The 22,705-nt window shown below is 45.7% G+C and overlaps 1 protein-coding gene across 3 annotated transcripts in view; it reads right to left on the bottom strand.

The window, feature by feature from the left end:
* GRK5 (G protein-coupled receptor kinase 5) overlaps positions 1-21,775 on the bottom strand; it is a 212,199-nt gene extending 190,424 nt beyond the window's left edge. For 2 of the 3 annotated variants that reach the window (XM_025467402.3, XM_025467403.3), the window contains exon 1: positions 21,459-21,775. In XM_025467402.3, coding sequence (XP_025323187.1) covers positions 21,459-21,510 — 52 coding nt within the window. In that variant the 5' untranslated portion in view covers positions 21,511-21,775. Of the gene's footprint in view, positions 1-21,104; positions 21,124-21,458 lie in introns of those variants that run through there. The other variant, XM_035707738.2, reaches the window with a different exon arrangement.
* Between the last annotated feature and the right edge of the window lie 930 nt (positions 21,776-22,705).

Raw genomic sequence — 22,705 nt, 5'->3', positions numbered from 1 at the left:
CTATTGTTCCTAACACCTTGGGTTTCGATTTCCATGGTGACCAGTATGTTTGTTTACTTGTTTCCTGATTTTTTTTTTCCCTGCAGTTAGAGTCCCACAAAGGCAACCAGGCTGAGGATCGTATTGTTTATGGCAAATGTCAAAGGCACCTGCCCCTCTGCTCAGGCAAAGCCTGGGATAAATGCTCTCCAGCCTTCACTCAGGGCACCTTCTCTGGGTCCACATCCCACCCCTCCAGGCCTACCTTCTTGGGCCCTTTAAGGCAAGTATCCTATAAACACTAAACATGCGGCTTCTAACCCAGAGTGAGCCAGGACCCTTTGACTGGTAAGAGTCAAATTACTGGCTCACACAAACAGGAAGCCCAGGGTGGTACATTTCACTCTTAGGATAGAGGGAGACCAACCATCAAATAATGTGATAAGGAATCAATCTCAATCTCTCTCTCTCTCTCTCTCTCTATCTATCTATCTTTGTTATACTGCCTTTATTCTCAGGCAACGACCACACAAGTAGTTCCAGGCTTCCTTCCACCAGTGTGACAACCCCAGAAGCAGAAGAGCAGCCCTTTCTGGACCATGAATCACATCCTCATCTCTAAACCCGTGGAGAGGAGTCAAAGAAAGCAAGGCTCTGATTGGCCAGGGCTGGGTCATGCTCACCCATGGAGCCAATGAGAAGTCATCCCCACCTCATGGGATGGTACCCCAGAGCAAGAGGGAGCAGCTATTAGGAGAAGAGGGAGGCCGTGTTAGAGTAGGGAAAAAAACAAAGCCCTTTGCTCCCACATTCTTCAAAGCTGCTGCTATGCCTTTACCTCCCGAATCCTTGCCACCAGCCGTGAGGCCCCCTCTAGCCTCCATGGCTCCATGTTAGCCATCCCTCCACTCAGTGAGACCCAGACCATAGCTGAGTCTTTTCCCAAAGCCAGCAGCATCTCCTGGCTGCCCTACAGTGTTGCCTGGGTTCAAACTTAACAGTTTTGTCCTTCTTCCACACATCTTCATGTCCCATCTGGTGCTAAGTTCTGTAGAATCAGCCTCCCCAAAGCTGCTTACATCCACCCCACCCCTCTTTTTGCAGGACCACATACTACTCAGAACTTCTCAAGCCCATTTGGCCTCACAGCCTCTGCCACCAGATTCAGCGTTTTCCAGCTCAGCCAGTATCAGCCTCCTCTGCTCAAAAACTCTCAGTGGCCCCATTTTCCCTAAAAATGTAACTCCCAACATCTCAGCCTGCCATTCAGAGACCTCCCCATATGATGATCCAGCCTTCCTATCCCATGCACCGCTACAACTACTCCAACCTCCTGCTATTCCCCCTAGTCACCACCACTGTTTGGCTCTGCCCTCCCTACTGGTGGGAGTCTGTCTTCACCACACTCCATATAGTAACCTCATATGATACAACTCCCACAACCCTGGCTATAGGGTCAGATCCAAACGCCAACACTTACCTGCCTCTCAACCCTGAACAAGTACTTTAGCCTCTGCGGTTTGTCATGTGCAAACGACAGTGATACCTAACTTATCAAATTGTAATGAAAAATACATCTATAAAGCCCCATTCACAGACCTGGCACCCAGGAGGGGCTCTTAAAAGGTGGCTTTACACCAACAGCCAACAGCCTTCATGGCCCAGCCCAAATGCCACCTCTCTACAGTGGCTTTTATTGATCTTTCCCCAACATGACTATCTTTGTACTTAAATTCTACCTTGTAATGTAGTTGGCCATGCACCTGACCTTGCCCAACTAGATTGGAACTTCCTGAAAGGGAGGAGCAGTCTCTTTCATCCTTACATTACTGAAACACCTCTACTAGTGTCACATACCCAGGAGGTGCTTGAATCATATCAGTGAAAATGACTCCATTTTGCGCATCCCAAAGTATTCCTGCTCGTTAGTCATTAGGTCACTAGGCTGACAGAAATCCAGTAACCACTGAGCACATCCCTGGTTGCAGGATTCCAGACAGTCACACTGTTTCCCTCTTTACCAGTTGCCCAGCTTGTCACATAAGAATCAAAATGGTCACATCCCACGAACTGTTACATGAGGATAAAATAAGCAAATGACAGTGGTTACCATTAAAACAAACACACAGTGTCTGTGCAACTAGAAAAACCTAATCTGACAAAGTGAGTGGCCTGGGGGGTTTCAGATAAATCCCAATCCGAGCCAGGGAAGGGGAAGGTTCCCATTATGGACTCCCCACTTCCAAAACTGTCACCCAGGGGGCTATCTGCTTTATGCACCAAACCTGACAATAAAGGAACATAGGCTTTTCCCAAAAATCAAATTCATACTGGAAAGACAAAGATGCGTCACCATTTAGCAGAGTCAAAAATGATTCTTGAAATTTCTCCTTGAATCCAAAAAAAGCATGCTAGATGCACTAAGATATTTATTATAAATCAATCAAGCTAGTCAATCAACAAATGGATTCAAGGAGAAATTTCAAGAATCATTTAAACAAGATGGCTGGAGTAATCTTAGGACTTCTGATGGTGAAATGCTAAGTAGGATAACCCTTGGTGAGATCCAGAGGGCCTAATATGCTTTGGGTTTTTTTTTGCTTTTTTGGTTTTTTTTTAAGATCTTATTTCTTTATGATCCCAGCAAGCAGACTTATATTTACAAGGCACTGATTGCCATCCCCCTTCTCCCAATGAAAATATCTTGTTTTTCCAATTATAAATATATTGCACACTCACAATACAAAACCTAGGTTATCTCAACCTCCATTCACTACATCATGATCATTTCTCCACATCAATAAAAACAGATCTACACAGGGACGCCTGGGTGGCCCAGCAGTTGAGCATCTGCCTTCAGCTCAGGTCATGATCCCAGGGTTCAGGATCGAGTCCCACACATGGGGCTCCCTGTGAGGAGCCTGCTTCTCTCTCTTCCTGTGTCTCTGCCTCTCTGTGTGTCTCTCATGAATAAATAAATAAGGTCTTAAAAAAAAAAAAAAGAATAGATCTCCATAATTCTTAATGGTTACAGAGGAGTCCATTATTTGAATATGCCAAAATTTGTATTATCAATCCTCTACCAATGGTCACTTAAATTGTTTCCTATTTCTGTTATAAATACTCTCTACCATTTATAACACTCTGTATATCATTTGTGCACTGGGTTTCTTAAGATAAAATCCTAGAATTGGAATTTCAAGGCCAAAGGTTGCACAATTTCAGCCTTTGATGTATATATTGTCAGACTCCTTAAGAAAGATCTCAATTTGCACTCCTATCAGCAAAGGGAGTATTATGCTTGAAAGAACCTATCTCCCCACACTTCCTTATCAATGTGTTACATTTTTGCCATTCTAAGATTCTGCATATACACAAGATTCAGTTTACTGAAGCGTTGAGCATTTTTTCATGTATAGTAAATCCCTATGTAATGCCTCTCTTCTCCCCCTAGAAACTACTTCCCCACTAACTACTCCCACCCTCTCTAGCTGTAACCAGAGCCACCATGTTGTTACAATTTCACCCCCATAGGCTTCAATCTAAGAATCTAAGAATTGATGCCTGCAATCTACTTTCATTGTTCCAGAGCAATCCACCGACACAAGACAGGTCAATAGAAGTCATTCCTTAAAATTTTTCAAGTCGGAATTGGGGAGGAAACTACCAGTCTCTCTCAACTGGTGGAAGTTGTTGAATGTGAAACCGTGACACATTCCCCAGCATATGGAGAAAATAGTGAGAAAAACAGGAGGATAGGTAGATCAAGAAGCAGATAAAAGAGATGGAGAGCGCTAGGAATGTGCAAGTTCCAGGTGGTTCTGAGGCATCTGAGTCCCTGTACTTCCCACTCTTCCTCGACACACAAGATAACTCACTTTCCTCCCAAATGAGTTCCCATTTGCCTATACTAGTTCAAACTTGATTGCTTCGTTTGCAACCAAGACTCCTACTTAATTAATAGAGCTGCTTTTCTTGGCTATTCTTTCTTTTGTGAAATACCTCTTTGTGGTCTTTGGACATTTCTCTACTGGACATTTCCTCCCTCTGATTGATTTCTATGAGAGTATTTTATAAATTAAAGCTATTTTCCCAGTTTGTCACTCAACTGTCAACTCTTGTTATGATCTCTTTTATCAGAGATTATTTCTTTTTTGCATTGTCAACTGTTAGCTTTTTTTATGATTGTACCTCAAAACTGAAATATTCACCCATACTTTCTTCTAGAATGTTTATAGTTTCATTTTTTTCACAAATCTAAATCTTCAACGCATTTGTAATTTGTTTAGTTAGTGTAAGGTAGGAATCCAATGTTATGTCTTCCTCAGTGATTCATTAGCCATTATCTCAACACCATTTCCTAAGTCAGCCATTCTTTCCCTTTTTATTCGAAATGCTTCCATTATTATACTCTAAATTTTTACCTACACTTGGGTGTGTATCTGGATGTTTTCTTTTACTTATATTCTTCACTGGGTCTCCGTAATCATGAGGGCATTATCCCTCATGATTGCAATGAGATTGTGATGTGATGAGAAAGATACTGAGAAGCTAAATTACTGGCTTTGAGATCTCAGACAAATTACCAAATCGCCAACCTTTTGTCACTTACACCATGGAAATCCTAAGTGAAAGAGAACTGCCAATCCTCTCAGTGTTCCCCTAGACTGTGAAATCTGTGCAGCTGGTCAAAATAAGGCAGATGTCTAGAACAACGTTGCAACGGGCAAATGAAGAAGTGGGTCAGGATTTGCCTGGAGCCTAGGAGAATGCTCGGCAGTGCTCATTCCCATTCTAACCCTGTGGAGGACAACAGGGTCCTCAACCCAAGCCTTGAAAAGTAGGTAATTGCTTATTAACCTCTAATATCCTGTGGGATGTCTCCAAGTCCACATGACAATGTTGCCATCACTCGTGTCTAAATGGAAAATTCTCACATTTTCTCAACAATATTTACTTATTGTTTTCTCTGGCCAGACAGAGCACTGTGTATTTTTAAACTTTCCAGGAAGACTGTTTATTAAGATAATACAGTGAAGAGCAATCAAACTGTTTGTTTTTGACTTTTGATTTAATTTTCTTTTCTATAATCCACTAAAGAAAATACTAGAATCATGCATTTGTGTTTCTTAGATTGCAGGCATCAGTTAAATTAGCAGTGGTGGGGTTTTTTCCTGTTTGTTTCTAAGACACAAGGAACCCCTCCCAGCTCTAATTCTTTCCTTGGGGTAATTTTTGACTTTAATGTGTAATAGCTGCTCTTCAAATTAACATCAAATCTTATTATGAAGTACCCGCAGTTGAATTACCATCAGTGGAAAATGCACCAGCACATTCTCAGATCTGAAGGGTGAATAGAGCTCCAGAAATCACCTGGGCAAGGTGTACATTTATACAGCTCAGAGAGATCAAGCAATGTGCCAAAAACTCACACAGCATGTTGGTGGCACCATCTTCCTTCCTCATCAACCTCTTCACTGGAGGCATCAATAGGGCTTCCAGGGGAATTGAAACACTTTGGCTTAGGACACGTAAGAGCAGAAGAAGATACCACTATTACTTTGAAGAGAAAGAAAGTGTGTGTCTTGATCTCACCTCAGGAAGTTATTAAATTGGCTATGTCCTTGAACTTTGCCAGATGTTAGCAACACAATCTTCCCATCTGCTAACAGATTCTGATCCTAGGCTAAATGTGTCTGTTTCTTGAATGTGGAAGAAGAGCACCAAGCTGGGAGTCCAGAGCCTGGGATTCGGTTTCAATTTTATAGTGGGAAGCACAGTCATCTTCTGATATTAGAAGGGCCCCAGGGATCCCTGGGTGGCGCAGGGGTTTAGCGCCTGCCTTTGGCCCAGGGCGCGATCTTGGAGACCCGGGATCGAATCCCACATCGGGCTTCCTGTGCATGGAGCCTGCTTCTCCCTCTGCCTATGTCTCTGCCTCTCTCTCTCTGTGTGTGTGACTATCATAAATAAATAAAAAATTTAAAAAAAAAATAGAAGGGCCCCAGTCGCTCTTTCTGCCCACAGGTTCTGCCCCAGTGCTATAATAAAACACCTTTCTGCACTGGAAAAAAAAAAAAAAAAAAAAGGACACCCCCCACCCCCACCCCAGCAAAGTGTGGTACATTTATTCTGGATGCCTCCAAAGAGTAGAGCCAGGACTAATGGACCTGGGCTTGACTGCAGATTTAGGTTCCCCATCAGCACTTGGTGAGGCCCAGGAAAATACAAGCAAAGAAAAAAAATCCAAGTCCCAGCCCTCAGGGAGGTTGCAATTTAGTGGGTAGAGCAAGAAGCCTATCTAACAAATATTTTTCCTACTTCAGCAGTTCAAAACAGGATGAGCTGCTTGAGAGAGGGTGTGAGTTCCCCAAGCCTAGGAAGAGTGGAGCAGAGAACAGAAACCAGCTCTCAAGGATGGTGCAGAGTCCTAATTGGAGAGCAGGCTGGAGTAGAAACTCAACATCATCTCAGGAAACAGTCAAAAAGTCTTCAGAGCAGGAATTTCCATGCCTGGCTGATCCTCGGGAGTTTGGAAAATACAAATGCCTAGGTACTGTCCATGAGCTTCTTTTTTTTTTTTTTTTTTTAAGATTTTATTTATTTATTCATGAGAGACACAGAGACATAGGCAGAGGGAGAAGGAGGCTTCCTGTGGGGAACCCAATGCAGGACTTGATCCCAGGACCCCAGGATCATGATCTGAGCCAAAGGTAGACACTCAACCACTGAGCCACCCAAGTGCCCCTGCCCATGCACTTCTGATTCAGACTATGGGAAGGATTTTTTCTTATGGGTTGAATTGTGCCCCCACAAAAAAAAAAAAAAAAAAAAAAAAGAAGAAGGAAAGAAACCCTAACCTCAGAATATGACCTTATTTGGAAACAAGGTCTTCACAGAGTGATTTAGTTAAAATGAGGTCAGTTTGAAATGTACATAAATGTTGAATCACTATGTTGTACACTTGAAACTAATATAATATGGTATGTCAACTATACTTCAATTAAAAAAATGAAGTTAAAATGAGGTTGTTAGGCTGAGCCCTAATCCAGTTTGACTGGTGTCTTTATAAACAGGGGAAATTTGGACAAGGAGGCAGACAGGCACAGAGGGAAGAATGTGTGAAGAGAGATAAAAAGAAGACATCTACAAGCCCAGGAACGCCTGAAGCTCCCAGAAGCAAGGAGAGAGGCCTGGAACAGATCCGTCCCTAGCACCTCCAGGGGGAGTGTGGCTTGCCCACAACTTGATCTCAGACTTCTGGCCTCCAGAACTGTGAGACAATAAATTTCTGTGGTCCTAAGCTGCCCATGCTGTGGTACTCTGGAGCTCTGGGTAACAAATGCCGCCAGAGAATCGGTATCAGAGCCGCCAAACTGCCTCAGAGGACAATCCTGGCCTGGAGACCGGTCCTCCGTCACAGACTGCCTCAGCTCTGGCACCTCTCTCTGTGTGCCCTTCCTTTGGTCCTCGGACCCCTGCTTGGGGAAGAAAGGAGACAGCGGTGAGTCCACGGCCACGTTCAACTGATCACCCAAATAGCGGGCAGCCTTTCTCAGTTTGGTGACTCTGCGGCTTCCAGGCAGCAGTGAGCACTGGAGTGTGAGCCAACACATCTACAAATGCCTCCAGGAAGAAAATGCCACTCTCCCCTCCAACAGCTGCAAAAATACTGAAGGCTGAAAGCTTTGGACTCTACCCTCATGCCAAGCTTCTCTTGGAGGAAAAGAGAGATGGGAGATACCAGAGGGCCAGCGACCTGTTTTTACATGTGCTTTTGGTCCTCAAGGTGGGACTCCTAGAACCCTGACCTAGGGTAAATCACATTGCAAACCTTCAGGCAAAGTAGCTACTGGGCAAAGAAGCCACAGAATTCCACGGAGCAGAATGCCATACCAGACGAAAGCTAGGAATGTGAGAAATTAAGGGGAGCTCCCAACAGAAGCACACGCAACCCCTCTGAGAGAATCAGGAAAAAGCGTGCCCACCCCAAGATACATTCCCAAAGCCACTGCCTCAATGAGCTGAACTTGTACAGGTATGACCCAACGGGGAAGCGCACTGGGTCAGCACGAGGGAAGAGGGAGAAGTAGGTCCTTGCTGTGTGCCCTCGGAAAACCACTTCACCTCTCTGAGCCTGATTTCTTTCTTTCTCAAACTGAAAGAAAAAGATGAAGAAGGAGTGGCCAAGTCTGAGCTGTGGTAATGATCACAGGAGATAAATACCAGACTACTTTTATGAACCTGCAGGTTTGTTATCTGAGTCTGTGTTCCCTGCCCAGCCCACAGATGCAAAACCCAGGGTCAATGGACTTGTCACTGCCAGGTAAAAAATCTTTGATTTCCCTAATCCAAACCTTGAATACCACAGGAGAGATGACCGCTCTCAGAGGTGAAGGGCGTTACATCCCATGTTTTCAAAAACATCTTATCACACATGCCCCCATCGCAGAAGAAAATGTATCTGTACATCCCTAGGGCCACTGAACTCCACTTTAGAAATGATCACTATTCCTCCCAAAGCAGGCTGTGGGGAGAGGGTAGGGAAATGCTACTAGGCAGGTTCCACCCTAGGGGGAAAAAAACCCTAAGCCTTTAAAAATAAGTATATGAAGATGTTATACAACGTATACGATATTCCTACACTGGTTACGATATATATAAAACTTGTAAAACCTAGGTGCCTGGGTGGCTCGGTTGAGTGTCAGACTCCTGATCTCAGCTCAGGTCTCAATCTCAGGGTTGTAAGCTGGAGCCTCACATAGTCAGGCTCCATGCTGGGCATGAAACTTATGAAAGAATGAAAGGGAGGGAGGGAGGAATTGAAAACCTAAATGGGCCACTGTAAGGGCTTAGTTAAATAAATACACAATTAAACCAACCCAAGACAAATGAAAGACACCAGATAACCCCCCAGGGTCATACTAGAAAACACCCACCATTTCACTGAAACTTTTGGTTTCCAAAGGGCTTCACGATTTTTTCTCAACATCCATCCGTTTTAAAAGAAACTATAAACATAGATGTGGGAAAGCCCTACAACAGCTGCAAAACAGCACGTATACAGTCTGCCATTTGTGTAAAATGTACACTATGTTCACCCATGCACAGACACAGAGATCTGGAAAAATGTCCACCTAAATGCGGATGGTAACTATCTCTGAGGGATAGAACCAGGCAACCAGGACACATGGGAGAGAGATTTTGACTTTCCTCTTAACGTTCTGCATTGCTGTTTGAATCCTCTTGAGCAAACAGGTAGGTTGTCTGGAAAAAAAAATGTTTAATCTCAGACATTAGATAGAATGACTCCTATTCCGTTGTGAGTCACAGCTGCACACTCAATTCTTGTACAGATCTTGTACAGGTTAGTACTGACATTCTCAATAGCTAGTAAGGTTGTTGGGGGCAGCAGCTATGATGGAGCAGAAAGAGTATTGGGCGTGGAGATGGGACTTGGTGCTGGGTCCAAGTGCTGGAACAAGCAGAGTACTCTATGGTAAGTCATTCACCCTTTTGAGCCCCCAATTCTTCATCTACAAGAATGTGGGAGAAAAAAACCTACTCATAGGATTATAAAGATCAACTAAAACACTATACATAAAGGATCTTCTAATTTTTAAGTGATTCTTCTAGAAAGATCAGGGACTCCATTGTTCACCCCTTCCTCCTGTCAGAACCCACCATGGGTGCCAAGGACACAGTAAGTATGCACTAAATGCTGGATCTATGACACTGGGCAAGATGCAGAAGCCAAATCAGGGTGATTCCCATCAGAATTTTGCTTCCACAGAGCCCCCAAGCTCTCATATTTAAGGCAGATATTCAGAGCACAAAGGCCCACACTCTGGGGGAACGGAATTAGAAGCAGACACACGTTCACTTTTAAACACTTGTCCAAAAAGAACCTGACTCTCAAATCCCTGACCCCCTCACATTCTTTCCAGAGTTGTGTTTCAGTGGCCAAAGACTAGTGAGAATTCAGGCACCATCATATAAAACCATCAGCCACCCAGCAGTTACCAAAATGTAAACTGAGAAGTACACTTGAAGCGTACCCGGAAACTAACCCGCACCTTCGTAATCCATGGAACCACTGAGGAAATCAGGTTTGTCCTTCTTTAATTTATATTCTGTTATATGTTATAGAGAATTAAGCTTTAATTTTAAAAATCCCTCTAATTGGATACTACTGATGGGAAGACATCTGGGGCAAATATCTAGGCTCGGTGCATTCCATCCCAAGCAATGGTTAGTGGTCTGTAGAATGAGTGTGTGGCAAAATAACCAGTGGTTGCTAATTATTATATATCACAGGGTTTGGCATCATCCATAAAGCCCTGTCACGCTGGCCTCTTCCTCTCCAGAAAGGATTACAGAATTGACTGTTTAGAATTTTTTTTCTCCAAGTTAACATACGTTTTCCTTGTCTTAATTGGATCCAGCCCCTTTGTCCATAAGCAGAAAGGCAATTTCTCCATAACGATTGCATCCTTCACATGGCAGGCCAACAGCCTTTCCTAGGTCTGGAAGGATCATTGGCTTCCTATTTTCTTTCCATTTGCTCAGCCTCGTTCTAGTAGTGATGTGAAAAACATGTGAAGATTATGTCCTAAGGTGCCTTCGATTTGGCCAAAAAAGGTATGATGTTACCGGCATGAAACATCTCCTCCAACCCACACAGAGCCTCAGAATTCGGGAGAACTGTTTGCCCCAAATGTTTTGGCCTAATGCAAATATTTATTTCTTCCAAAACAAGTAAAACAAACCACTTCCAAATTGGGGATGGGGGTGGGGGAGTTCACCAGACATTTTTCACAGTTAAGACAAACATTTGGGAAACATTTTCCAATTTGCCCTATACCCTTAGTTAATCTTTCTTAACCACATTGAATCATTTCCTAATTTACCATCTACTGTGACATCAAGGCCATTTCTTGAAGATCTTACTGACTTTCTCTGCTCTCCTCCTTTCCTCCATGTCACAAGGATACAGCATCAATCAAGCGTTTCTCGAACACACCAGGCACCCTCCCTAATCTGTGACTTAGGGGCTTAGAGATAGGGACCCGCGGCAGCACTAACTTGAGAAAAGTTGGATCTTGAGACATCCTTTGCCAGTCAAGTCCTGGGCCCAATTCTTTGTCCCCACCCCACCCCCTATTTTTCCTAGAGCTTGGAGTTTCCTTCTTACAGATGTTATCCGAACATCCCAACAAGCTCTTCCTGAATGCATTAACAGACAACATTAAGATAAAGCAGAGCACGTTTCTGCATCAGCCATTACAAAGCTGTTTCCTGGGCCATTTGTTGACTCTCCAGCTTGTTTTTATTTCACAAGTGGTATAAAAACCTTGCCAAGACGAAATTCCATTTTCAAATGAGATTTCACAAGACCTTTTATCAGATATACAGACCAATTACGCTGGCTGGGTTCTCTCCTGTAGTTGGGTAACTCTATCCTTCACCCCCTTTCCCTTCCTGAAGTGGTTAAGTTAGGAGGTTCACCTTCTCTGCAGGAGCAGATCAAAGGCTTGAGTTCCTGTCCCCTCATGACCAGGCAGTGACATCATGCAGCCTCCTCTCCAGCATCTCAAGTTTGACAGGGGCCCCCAAGAAGAGACTCTTTTAGCTGGCAAAGATCCCTGAAAAGTGAAGCTGCTACATTAATGCAACACACACACACACACGTGCGCACACACACACACACACACAGGTTAATATGGCTTCTACATGCAAACATCTATAAGCTTACCACTAAAAAATGGAAAGAGGTTAATATTTAGAAGCTTTTCTGGGGAGGGGGGTTGCTTCACACACACACTCTCTCTCTCTGGGATGAGGGGGACGCCCTGCAGTCTGGCAGAGGAATCAGTCTGTCTCCCACCCCAACCCACTACTTTTTAATTATGTAAAGAAAACTGCAGGGGCAGCCATGGTGGCTCAGTGGTTTGGTGCCACCTTCAGCCCAGGGTGTGATCCTGGGGACCCAGGATCGAGTCCCACATCGGGCTCCCTGCATGAGCCTGCTTCTCCCTCTGCCTGTGTCTCTGCCTTGTTCTCGCTCTCTCTGTATCTGTCACAAATAAATAAATAAAATATTTTTTAAAAAAGAAGAAAAAGAAAACTGCAGAGATCTGAGCACACACCTAAGGTACCATCAAGCAGAGGTGCTTCAGGGCAAGGGTCTCCCAAGGGGGAACAAGCACCCAAGCAAGGGGGGTGTGGGGCAGATGTGACCCGCAAGTGGTAAGCCAATGCCAACAGGAACTGGCCTGCCCAGTGCCCATGTATTGGCTCTGCCAAGGAAAGGGAGTAGCATGCTGCCAATGACATGTCCCCACCACCACCCATCTGGTTTAATGCCCTGCCCTTCAGGGGCAATTCTGTGGCTCCTCAAGATTCTCTCTAAGCCCTGCCAGGAGGAGATGCCAAAAGGCTGATCTTGCTCTTTTGATGTATTGGTATGTATGAGGGATGGGGCGGGGTGAGGATACAAATAGAAGAATACCAGTAATGGGGCTCCAGAAAGGATCACAGCCGCCATGTGTGCATGCACATATTCCCCCTCCTCAATCGCAGATTCATTTGAGTTGATAAACAGTTCTACTTTAAAAAAAAAAAAAAGATGTTATTTATTCATTTGAGAGAGTGTGAGCACACAAGCACAGTGCAGGAGGGGCAGAGGGAAAAGCCAACTCCCCGCTGAGCAGGAAGTCCAAGGCAGGGCTGGGCTCTGTCCCCAGGACCCCGGGATCATGGTCTGAGCCATCTTAACTGACTGGGCCATCCAGGTGCCCCAACAGTTCTACTTTAAAATGGAAACACCTAATAGGAGGATTCACCTATCAGTGGTCATTCACAACCTAGTAAGAATTACCGTATCCAAAGGCTCTCAAATTGGCATTGACCTGAAATCAGGATCCATGAGGACAAATATATTCCCATTATACCCTTTTCCCCAGGAAATCTGACAGAGACCCTCTTTCTTTTCCACAATTGCAATCTCATGGGCATTCACATTTAGAAACCATACTGCCCTGAGCAATAGGTTTGTTTTTTGGCTTACATTACGTGGAAGGGGAAAGATTTCCTTCGAAACATTGAAGGGCTCCAGGAAAGTCTACGGTTCAAGTGACTTCCTTTCATCTCCATCTCCCTATTTGTGAAACCAGGGAGCAAGTGGAGACCAGACCGGTAGACCCACTGACAAGGCTCGGGGCTGTGGGCCTCTACTGCCTCACAAAGTGGGATGATCTTATCTGTTCATCTCAGTTTCTTTCACTTTCTGCACATTCCCCGGAAGTTGTCCTTTGAGGTTCATTTCACTGTTGCCTTTTAAAAAGAGATTGATACTCAACAGCTTACAAATTCCTAGAGACAAGGCCCGCTGGATGGAAATTAGCCTAATTTATTACTGACTTCTGTCAAGAGGATGTTACCAGTTGACTCTTTGGCACAACTTCAAATAGAGTTCCTTGCTTCGGACACCGAAGAACAGCATCTAACTGTTTTATTGTTTCAAATGCTTAGCTGCTTTCTAAGTGTGCTCTCACTGGGTTATCCTTTAAATCTTTCAAATCTCACAGGAAACAGGCTTTTTTTTTTTTCTTTTTAAAGGTTTTATTTATTTATGAGAGACACAGAGAGAGGCAGAGACACAGGCAGAGGGAGAAGCAGGGTCCCTGGGGGGAGCCCAATGTGGGGCTCAATCCTGGGATATGGGATCATGCCCTGAGCCAAAGATAGATGCTCAACCACTGAGTCACCCAGACGCCCCTCATCGGAAACAGTTTTTAAGAAGAAATCATTTTAAAGTGGATACAAAGACGGTGTGTTTTTGACATTTTTCTTCATGATTTTATTTCAATCTGACCTGTTCAGAGGCGATGGAAAGCCCTGGGATGCCTGGGTGGCTTAGTGGTTGAGCATCTGCCTTCGGCTAAGGTCATGATCCTGGAGTCCTGGGAGATCGGGCTCACCACAGGGAGCTTGCTTCTCTGCCTGTGTCTCTGCCTCTCTCTCTGTTTCTCATAAATAAATAAATAAAATCTTTAAAAAAAAGAAATGGAAAGCCTTAAAATTGTTTTACCTATTTTCACCCTCATTTTAAAACACCTTTCTGAGGTCCACAGAAAGAGTTGGGGGTTGGGTTTTTTTTTTCCTTCTTCCATGGATTTTCTGTACACACAATGTTTTTATCTTAATAAAATGATTGTTTTAAAATATCCTCATGTCAGGAGTTTCAAGAAGGAACACAGGGCTCTGTCTGGATCTACAATACACAACTTAATTTGAATCAGGAAAGTCAGTTGCTCAATCTAGGCAAATTTCCCAACAAGATATGAAAAAAAGAGAAAATACAGCTGGCTCACCACCATCACCAATATCTCTGAGTGTCCCTGAACTAAATTTGTCTCCAAAGTGACTCAGTCCTAATCCCTCACCCCCCAGCTTCCCTCCCTGTCTCAGTCTCTTTCCCTCTCTCTTCCCCATACCCTCCCCATTTCTCTCTTCTCTTCTACTGCCTCCTCCCCTGTTTGGATGTCAGATGTAGGGGGTCATCACCCTCTTCTTCAACTGAATGTAGAATTCTAGAGCAGCTATAGTCAAATGAACTTCCTGCAATGGTGGGCATGTCCTGTATCTGTGCAGCTCAACATGGGAGCCACTTGCCATATGTGGCTACAGAGCACATGCAATGTGGTTAGCATGTCTAAGGAACTGAATTTTTTATTTTAGTTTATTTAAATGTAAATAGCACATACAGCTAGTAACTACCATGTTGGACAGACAGCATACCAATTTAGAGGATTAGATACCTTTAACCCTTTCAGGGCATTTCAGGTGACAGGCTACACCAGAGGACATGCTCAAACCAATCCCAACAAAAAGCCAGAGAGGAACAGTGGCCTCCGTCATCTTCACTCCAGAACTGTGGCCCATCAACCCCACCCAGGCCACTTCCTAGGAAGACTTCCAAAGTTCCACCTGGAAGGCACCCAGGCACACCAGTTTTCTTCTTAGATCTTGTCATTTCTCAACCAAATGGTCCTCTTGCCCTTAAATTTAGTGTTTTCCATTTGTAGGAAGTGACCTTCATAAAAACACAATGTCTTAGAAAATTAGCAGCCGTCTTCCACGTTTCAGGACTATCCCTCAAGTATGACCTTTGAATTATCTCCTTAGATCTTACTTTAGTCCCTCAGGCCATCTCCCAAGTTCTAGGAATGGCAAAGTCCATACAGTGACCCAGCTAAGCAGGTCACACCACCAGCAACTTCAGCATTTGGGGGGGGGGGGGGAATCTAGTTCTACTTATATCTGATTTAGCAGTTTAAAAGCCTGAGATGATAATGATGAGAGGCCCAGTTCCACCTGTGCACCCACCTCCAGCAGCATCTCTGTAAGGCTGACATCCTCCCACAGGGCCCTTCAACAACCAGATGTTGAATGAATGAATGAATGAATGAATGAGTTTACCCGTGTTAGAATCCCCAGAGACAATTTATAATAGTTTTCCCTAGGGACACCTGAGTGGCTCAGCGGTTGAGCACCTGCTTTCAGCTCGAGGCGTGATCCCAGAGTCCCCGGATCGAGTCCCACATCAGGGTCCCTGCATGGAGCCTGCTTCTCCTTCTACCTGTGTCTCTGCTTCTCTCTCTGTGTGTCTCTCATGAATAAATAAATAAAGTCTTAAAAAAAAAAAAAAAAAAAGAATGGTTTCCCCTAAATGAGACACTGAGGTGGGGATGGTATGGTCTAGTCAGGAGGTTAACTGCCTTCTTTTTAAAACATAGCATGTGGTATACAAAGTGAAGGGCATCCTCCAGTGTTTGGATGGTACTAAATGGAACATAGTCTTCACCCCAAAATGATCAATTTTGAGAAGCTTGATTTATTGGTTAAAATCTTTTCAGCCTTTAGGGTATTTTTAAATACAATTTTTCACTGAAGTAGTACAAAATGTGTTTTAAAGTAGAAACCACTCCTATTATCTAAGCCCGCATAATCCATTTTAATCATCTTAAAATCACATCTTAAAACTTTTTATCTTCACTATTCTATTTTGGTGTGAGGTGCGGGGGTGGGGAGAGCAGGACTGGAGAAACTCCTGGTTTCCTTTTTTTTTTTTTTTTTTCATAAGATTTATTTATTTGAGAGAGAGAGAACAGGAGTCAGAGGAGAGATAGAGGGAGAGAATCCCCAAAAGACTCCCAGCTGATACAAGGCTCAATGCCACGACCCTGAGATCCTGACCTGAGCCAAAACCAAGAGCCAGCTACTTAATTAACTGAGTCACCCAAGGCGCCCCTCCTGATTTCCTTTCCTATGGGGTCACCTGTTTGGGGTCATTGTCTATGGTGATCTTAAGTTTCTGCCCCATTGCATGGTTGACTGTGGTGATATCCTTTTGTGACCATAAGACTGTTTTTATTTCAAAATGTATCTAGATATTATAATGCTTTACCTTGAGCCACAAATATCTTGGCAACAAATATTAACTTTAAATATTGCCCACAGGGGCACCTGGTTGGCTCAATCGGTTAAGCATCTGACTCTTGGTCTCAGCTGAGGTCTTGATCTCAGGGTCCTGGGTTCAAGCTCCACTTTGGGAGCCCAGCATGGAGCCCACTTAAGAAATTAAGAAATAAAATGAAGTAAAAATAAATATTGCCCACAGTCCTGGATGGTTTCCCAAGAACACTGGAAGCTCCCAGGTACAGGCTGAATAGCCCTTGGAAAAGGTGAATTTGGCTGTATATTGGGCTCTTTCCTGAGTCCACTTAGTCATTTCTGAAGTCTTCAGCCCAGACCCAAAGGGTACCGTTTATCAAGCCACTACAACAGTTACAGCTTCTGAAGACATCATTTAAACAAGGATTCGTTTGGGCACTGCAAGAATCAAGCTTTTTGGAGTTTAGAATCTGACAAGAAGCCGCCAAGCTACTGACAGATAAGAGTCTTGTGGGCATTTATCTGATGATTTTTTAAAAAATAGGCCGCTCAATTAATTAAAATCATCACTTGAAATCTTTCTGTAAGAGAGCAAGGCCTTCTGAAAACATTGCTTTTGGTTTCTCTACCTCAAAGTCATCAGTACTTAAAAAGAAACTGTAGAAAAAATAAAAGGCAGTTTCATTTAATGGCATTGTAGGGCCAGGCAGCTCCCAGCCTGGGTGACCGCTGAAGCTCTCCCACACAGTGAGATTGGAGGGAGAAGTGCACGGGGCGGGAGAAGTATGCCTGCCGGTGGCAGTAAGGAGGCTGTAAGCTTCAGAGACATTCCAGGGTTCTAATAATGAAATACACTGACGTGTCATTTCATCATCGCGAGCTGAGGGTACAAGGGAAAGAGGGAAGGAAGCTCGGGCTTGGAGCCCTGCTGTGGAATGCTGAGTCTGTCCCAGCAGAGCCTGCCCCTCACGGGCTGGATGTAGGTTCCCTGCCTCCTACCATCCCTAGCCTCTGCCAGCACAGAGCTGCACCTTTTCCCAGGCCCCTAATTGCAATCATCAGAGAGCTCCAGGCACACAAGCCACAGAGTTATCCGAGAGAAAAGTTCCTATATTTGCTGCTTTTCGGCAATTGTGACCAATGGCAAAGTCATTACATTTCTGACTTCTGGGTTCCTGTGCTCGGTGCCTGCTAGGATGCTCAGGAAATGCCAAGGAAAATGTGATCAATACTTCCTCTGTCATCTCTATTGATCAGCTATGGCTATGACTGGCCTGTGAGGAAAGGTGAGCCCCTGCAAAATTGCTTCTCACCATGGTTCACTCAAGAGTGAGGCAAGAGATCTGGAATATGAGAAAAACATAAAAACCTTCACTGCAACAGTAAAACCCAAAAGAAACACACAAAAGACGCTCTGCAAACACTCTTTCTCACTATTATTTCAACACCAGCTTGCTTGCCAATTTTCTGGGATTCTAAAATGTAAATAGATAGATAGATATAGTTAATCTGGGTCTCTTTTCATTAAATGCTTAATCACTTAGCTCATTTCCATAAACTGGCATGAATTCAGTCTCCACTTCTTTTTTTTCCTGAACCACTTTTTAGGAGAGTAATCTAAAGTCCCTAAGAGTGATCAAGTCAGTGTTTTCTCATGAGACAAGGACAAATACACAGCCCACAAGATACATTTGGGTGGTTTAAAATTTTGAACCTAGATTATCTAGATCTATCTTTTCTTATTTCAAAACAACCTTCACAAAGGTTGTTTGCTATGTTTTATAATGATTAACAATGACTCATTTTACTCTAACCCACTTACAGATTTTTCTCTCTTACTGATATATTCATCTTTTCCCTTTATACGTACTTTATTATGGTAAAAATCTGAATTTACAGTGAACTAAGAAGCCATCTGCCTTTAAGAATGCATAATAATAATGAAATATCAGCCCCAAAATTACCCACCAACATGGACAACTACAATTTTGTTTATAGCATTTGCAAAGTGAGTCTGTCTTTCTTCAAGTCCTGTTCCTCTATTGTTGGGGACAAATGTGACTTGTACTTGAAAGCCTTATTTTAAATTGTTTACAGTGTATTTTGTTAAGTGAAGTAAATTAAATTTCACATACGCCCATTATATTTCTCATCTGTGACCTTTCATAAGAGTACGAAGTTAAGAAGGGCTTTTTAAACATTCTAAACAACTCAGATTATTCAAGATACCATAAATTTTACATTTGAGATTTCACTAAATTGACTGAATGTTTTCACTTCTGATTTTTTGGATGATATGATTTTTCTGGAGAATTCCTTAATTTAAATGAATAACTTCAACAATATGGTAACCGAGAAAAGAAAAAGAAAAGAAAAAGGTTTTCTTTTTTTTTATTTCTAAAAACTTCCACAGTAACTAGAATACATGTGCTGGAATCTCTAATAAAGACCCAAGAAGAAGAAAGTAGAAACATTTAAAACTGGGAATTCTTGGGCAGCCCCGGTGGCTCAGCGGTTTACTGCCACCTTTGGCCCAGGGTGTGATCCTGGAGACCCGGGATCGAGTCCTGTGTCAGGTTCCCTGCGTGGAGCCTGCTTCTCCCTCTGCGTGTGTCTCTGCCTCTCTCTTTCTCTCTCTGTCTCTCGTGAATAAATAAATTAAATCTTTTTTTTAAAAAATGGGGATTCTCTTTAATTGTAAGAAAGAAAGCTGGGGAGAAATGCAAATTTAAAGATGAAGTTTCCATGTCAGTGATTAATTTTTCTCATTCACATGTCAGTCTCTCCCTTTCCTTACAGACAAGGCCCTCTCCATTTCAAAGGCATCGTCCAAAGCTATTTCTTCACCATGAGATGACTACCAAACTCTCCAAGAGAAACTGAAAAGACTTTCAAAGGCAAAGGAAGTGAAAGGCACATTCTCCAGCACTTTTAATCACTGTAATTCAGTCATTCTATATAAGCTTCCAGCCTGCTGTTCTCTTCCCTAGTGTTCCGTAAAAAACAATTTGTTAACCTGCCAAGCAAACATATCAGGCAGTGGAAAAAAAAAAAAAAACAAAAAATAAAAACTAGAGAGACCAATTTGGGAGAGAAAATTGATTAACATTTTGCCAACTCCAAGCAAAACATTTTTTAAAAAGCAACCAAATGCTGAGGGCAGAAGAAAGCATGGCCCAAGCAAACGAACGTGTAGAGCACCAAATCTAAGGGAGAGGATTCCTCCTTAGAGGAGAAACCGGTGAAACTTGCAAAGCCTCCAGCACCATCGTATCCAGTGATTTCCCAAGAAATAATTTCAGAATGGAGGGAGGGTGGAAAACTTTCCCAGCCCTCAAGCCCTAAGCGATACAACCAAGTCCCGCCACTAGGTGGCGGTTGCAAAGGCTGCAAACAGGGGGCTGTTTTCTCCGCTTTCCCTCCCGGACGCACAGCCCAGTCCAGGGGAGAGCCCACTAGTCCCCACCTTGATCCAGCTCGCTAAAATGCCAGGTTAGGTCAAAAGAAAAAAAAAAAAAAAAACACAACAACAACTCAGGCCTTAGAAACCTGAAGTTCCCAAGTAACAGCCACTCCTACAAGTCTGTTCACACCAGAGCTGAGCAATGGGGGGTTGGGGGGGGGGGGGAGACACATGGTCGGACCTGCATATTTTAAACTCTGCTGGGGTTTGCAAAGCAAACCTTCCAGGCAGCTGCTTTAGGGCGACAAGTGACGACGAAATTACGACGCGAACGCTGGGTCGAGTTACTGGGCTGTGCATCACCCACCCACCCGCACAGCGTGTACAGAGCCACAAGGTGATGGAACTGGCTGGGTAAACATGAATCGTTTTATTGCTAGCCAGAAATTCTCCCTTCATTCATCAAAGTGAGTGAATGAAAATATTAAGTAGGTAAAGCATTTTCGTGGACTGCTTGCTCCCTGAGTATCCTTCTGAAGCCGAGACCTTACTTAGGCTGCCTTCTCACCTTGGGTGTCAAATAAAGCCTCCTCCCATGAAAGGGAAAAAACCACTTCCCCTTTTTGTAAAACGGCTGCACGCCAGAGCTCAAATCTTGGCAAAAGAGATGTTACATAAATTCCAGGTGTTCCTAAATATGTATATTTACACGCAATCATTTTTGGGAAGCATCTAAGTTTCCGGGCTACTTTTTTTTTTCTTTCTCTCTCTCTCTCTCTTCATCTCAAGAAGGAGTCAAAATGTGTGTTTACAGCTTTGACTTAGGCTCCTACCCACTTCGTTTTGACGATATTTCCTGCCAGCGAAATGCAGGAAATCTTAATAATTTGCACCCAAAACGCATCTAAGCACTCAGCACACTTACCTTTTTAACTGAACTCAGATCAGACAATTCAATTCCCATCATCAAGGCGGGAGGGGGTGGGGGGGGAGAGAACCCAACTCTGAAATTCTGAATTATTTTCTAGGTGATCCGTACAGCCATTCTCCGGTAATTCTACGAACAGGCTAATTCCTTAACATCTTACTTTGCCTTTAAAAGGCTTCCTTCCACACGACGGGATTTCCCTAAGAAACATTCCCAGCGGATGGTTTCCAGCAATAGCCTATATCAACTCAGCCTGCGCAAGCAAAGACTTGGCTTCTGCTAATTCCAACCCCCCCACACACACTCGCCCCAACACACACACCAGTTCACACTCACAGAAGCATCCCGGGCCGGCTCGAAAAGCTATTTCGCTTGCATGTTTGCCCGTCTCTTCCTGAATGAAGGCTTTTCCAACTGACCTTTCAACAGCTGCCGAGATGGCACGCACGGTCTGTAAGGTTAGAGCCGGAAACCACGGGAGATTTTAGCATCCGAATCCCTGCAACCTCTGCGTTTCTCCTTCTCTGCCCAAGTCCAGATTCTCGGAGCCCGAGGGCAGGGACCGCGAAGCGTCCGCCGGGCAGCGGGGCGGGGGGTCCTGCCGGCGACCAACTCCCCGCGGGCATCCCGCACGCGCACGGCCCCAGCCCGCGGCGAGCGCGCCAGCCACGCACCAGCCCTGCCTCTTACCTTCCCTGGCTTTCAGCAAGACCGTGTTGGCCACGATGTTTTCCAGCTCCATTGACAGTCGGCGGTCAGCGAGGGAGCCTGCCGGCGGGGCTGTCAGCTGCTGGGGGTGCTGCCGCTGCTGGGGGTGCTGCCGCTGCTGGGGCTGCCGCTGCTGCCGCCGGAGCCGGGGCCGGAGCCGGAGCCGGAGCCGGAGCCGGGAGCGAGCAGCCCGCCTCGCCTACCGCATTATTCTTGCTCTTATCCCTCGGAGTTTCCCCCTCTGCAAAGAGGAGCCGCCGCCGCCGCTTCTTCCTCCCTCTGTGTCCCCCCTCCCCCCTCCCTCAACACTCTCCCCCCCACCCCCCACCCTCCGCGTTTCTCTGTCACTCCATTCTCCACCCCTCCGGCTCCCTCGGATGCTTTAATGCCTCGGATGCTTCTGCCTCCCCTCCGTCCCTCCCGGGGGTGTGGTACTAGCGGGCTCGGGTGGTCGCACTGCGCAGGCGCCGGGAGGGCCGCGCCTCCTGCCTCGGCGCTCGTGGCGCGGGGCCTGCTGGGACTTGTAGTCCCGCGGGCGCGCCGCGCTGCAGCCGGAGCGGCGCTCGGAGGCGGGAGTCGGAAACCTGCCCCGGGACCCGCACCCCGACTGGAGGCGGGCGCGGCCCGGGGAGGCTGGGGGCGCCGGGCTACGAGGAGCAGCGGCCCCGCCGAGCCGGAGCCCCCCGTCCCGAGGCCGGGATCCCTCTGGCCCGTTTCCCGCCTTGCCGAGAGCGGGGAAAGCGAAGTCCGCAGGCCCCGGCGGCGGCGGCGGCGGCGGCGGGCGAAGCGCCGCGTTCCCGCAGGAGCCGGTGCGGGTCCCGCGCCCCCGGGCCGGGCTGTGCTGGAGGAAAGTCAGCCTGGCGGGCCACGCACGCTGAGGCCGGCCGGTGTGCGCCGCCTCACACGCACACACGCGCCGGGGCGCTGACAAAGGTGCACTTTGTTTCCTCCGAGGGCGCGAAGGGGTCTGCGAGTCGGCGGCGACCCGGCGCGGGGGCCCGCGTTGGCGGCCGCGCGGCGCGAGCGCCCCCTGGCGGCCGAGGGCTGGCGGCGCGGCGGCGGGTCCACGCGGACCGCGCCCCCCGGGGCTCGGGACCGCCCCCGCGCGCCTGGCGGGCCCCCGGGGCAGCGGGCGTGGGACGCGGCTCGCTGTGCTGACGCAGCGCCTTCCGGCAAGCGGGGCCCGCACCTTCGCAGCCCTCCTTGCGGTCCGACATCCCGACTTCCGA

This window comes from Canis lupus, chromosome 28 (genome assembly GCF_003254725.2).
Source record: "Canis lupus dingo isolate Sandy chromosome 28, ASM325472v2, whole genome shotgun sequence".
Lineage (NCBI taxonomy): Eukaryota > Metazoa > Chordata > Mammalia > Carnivora > Canidae > Canis > Canis lupus.
The sequence above is the reverse complement of the archived record's forward strand: the minus strand, read 5'-3'. Positions and strand labels throughout refer to the sequence as shown.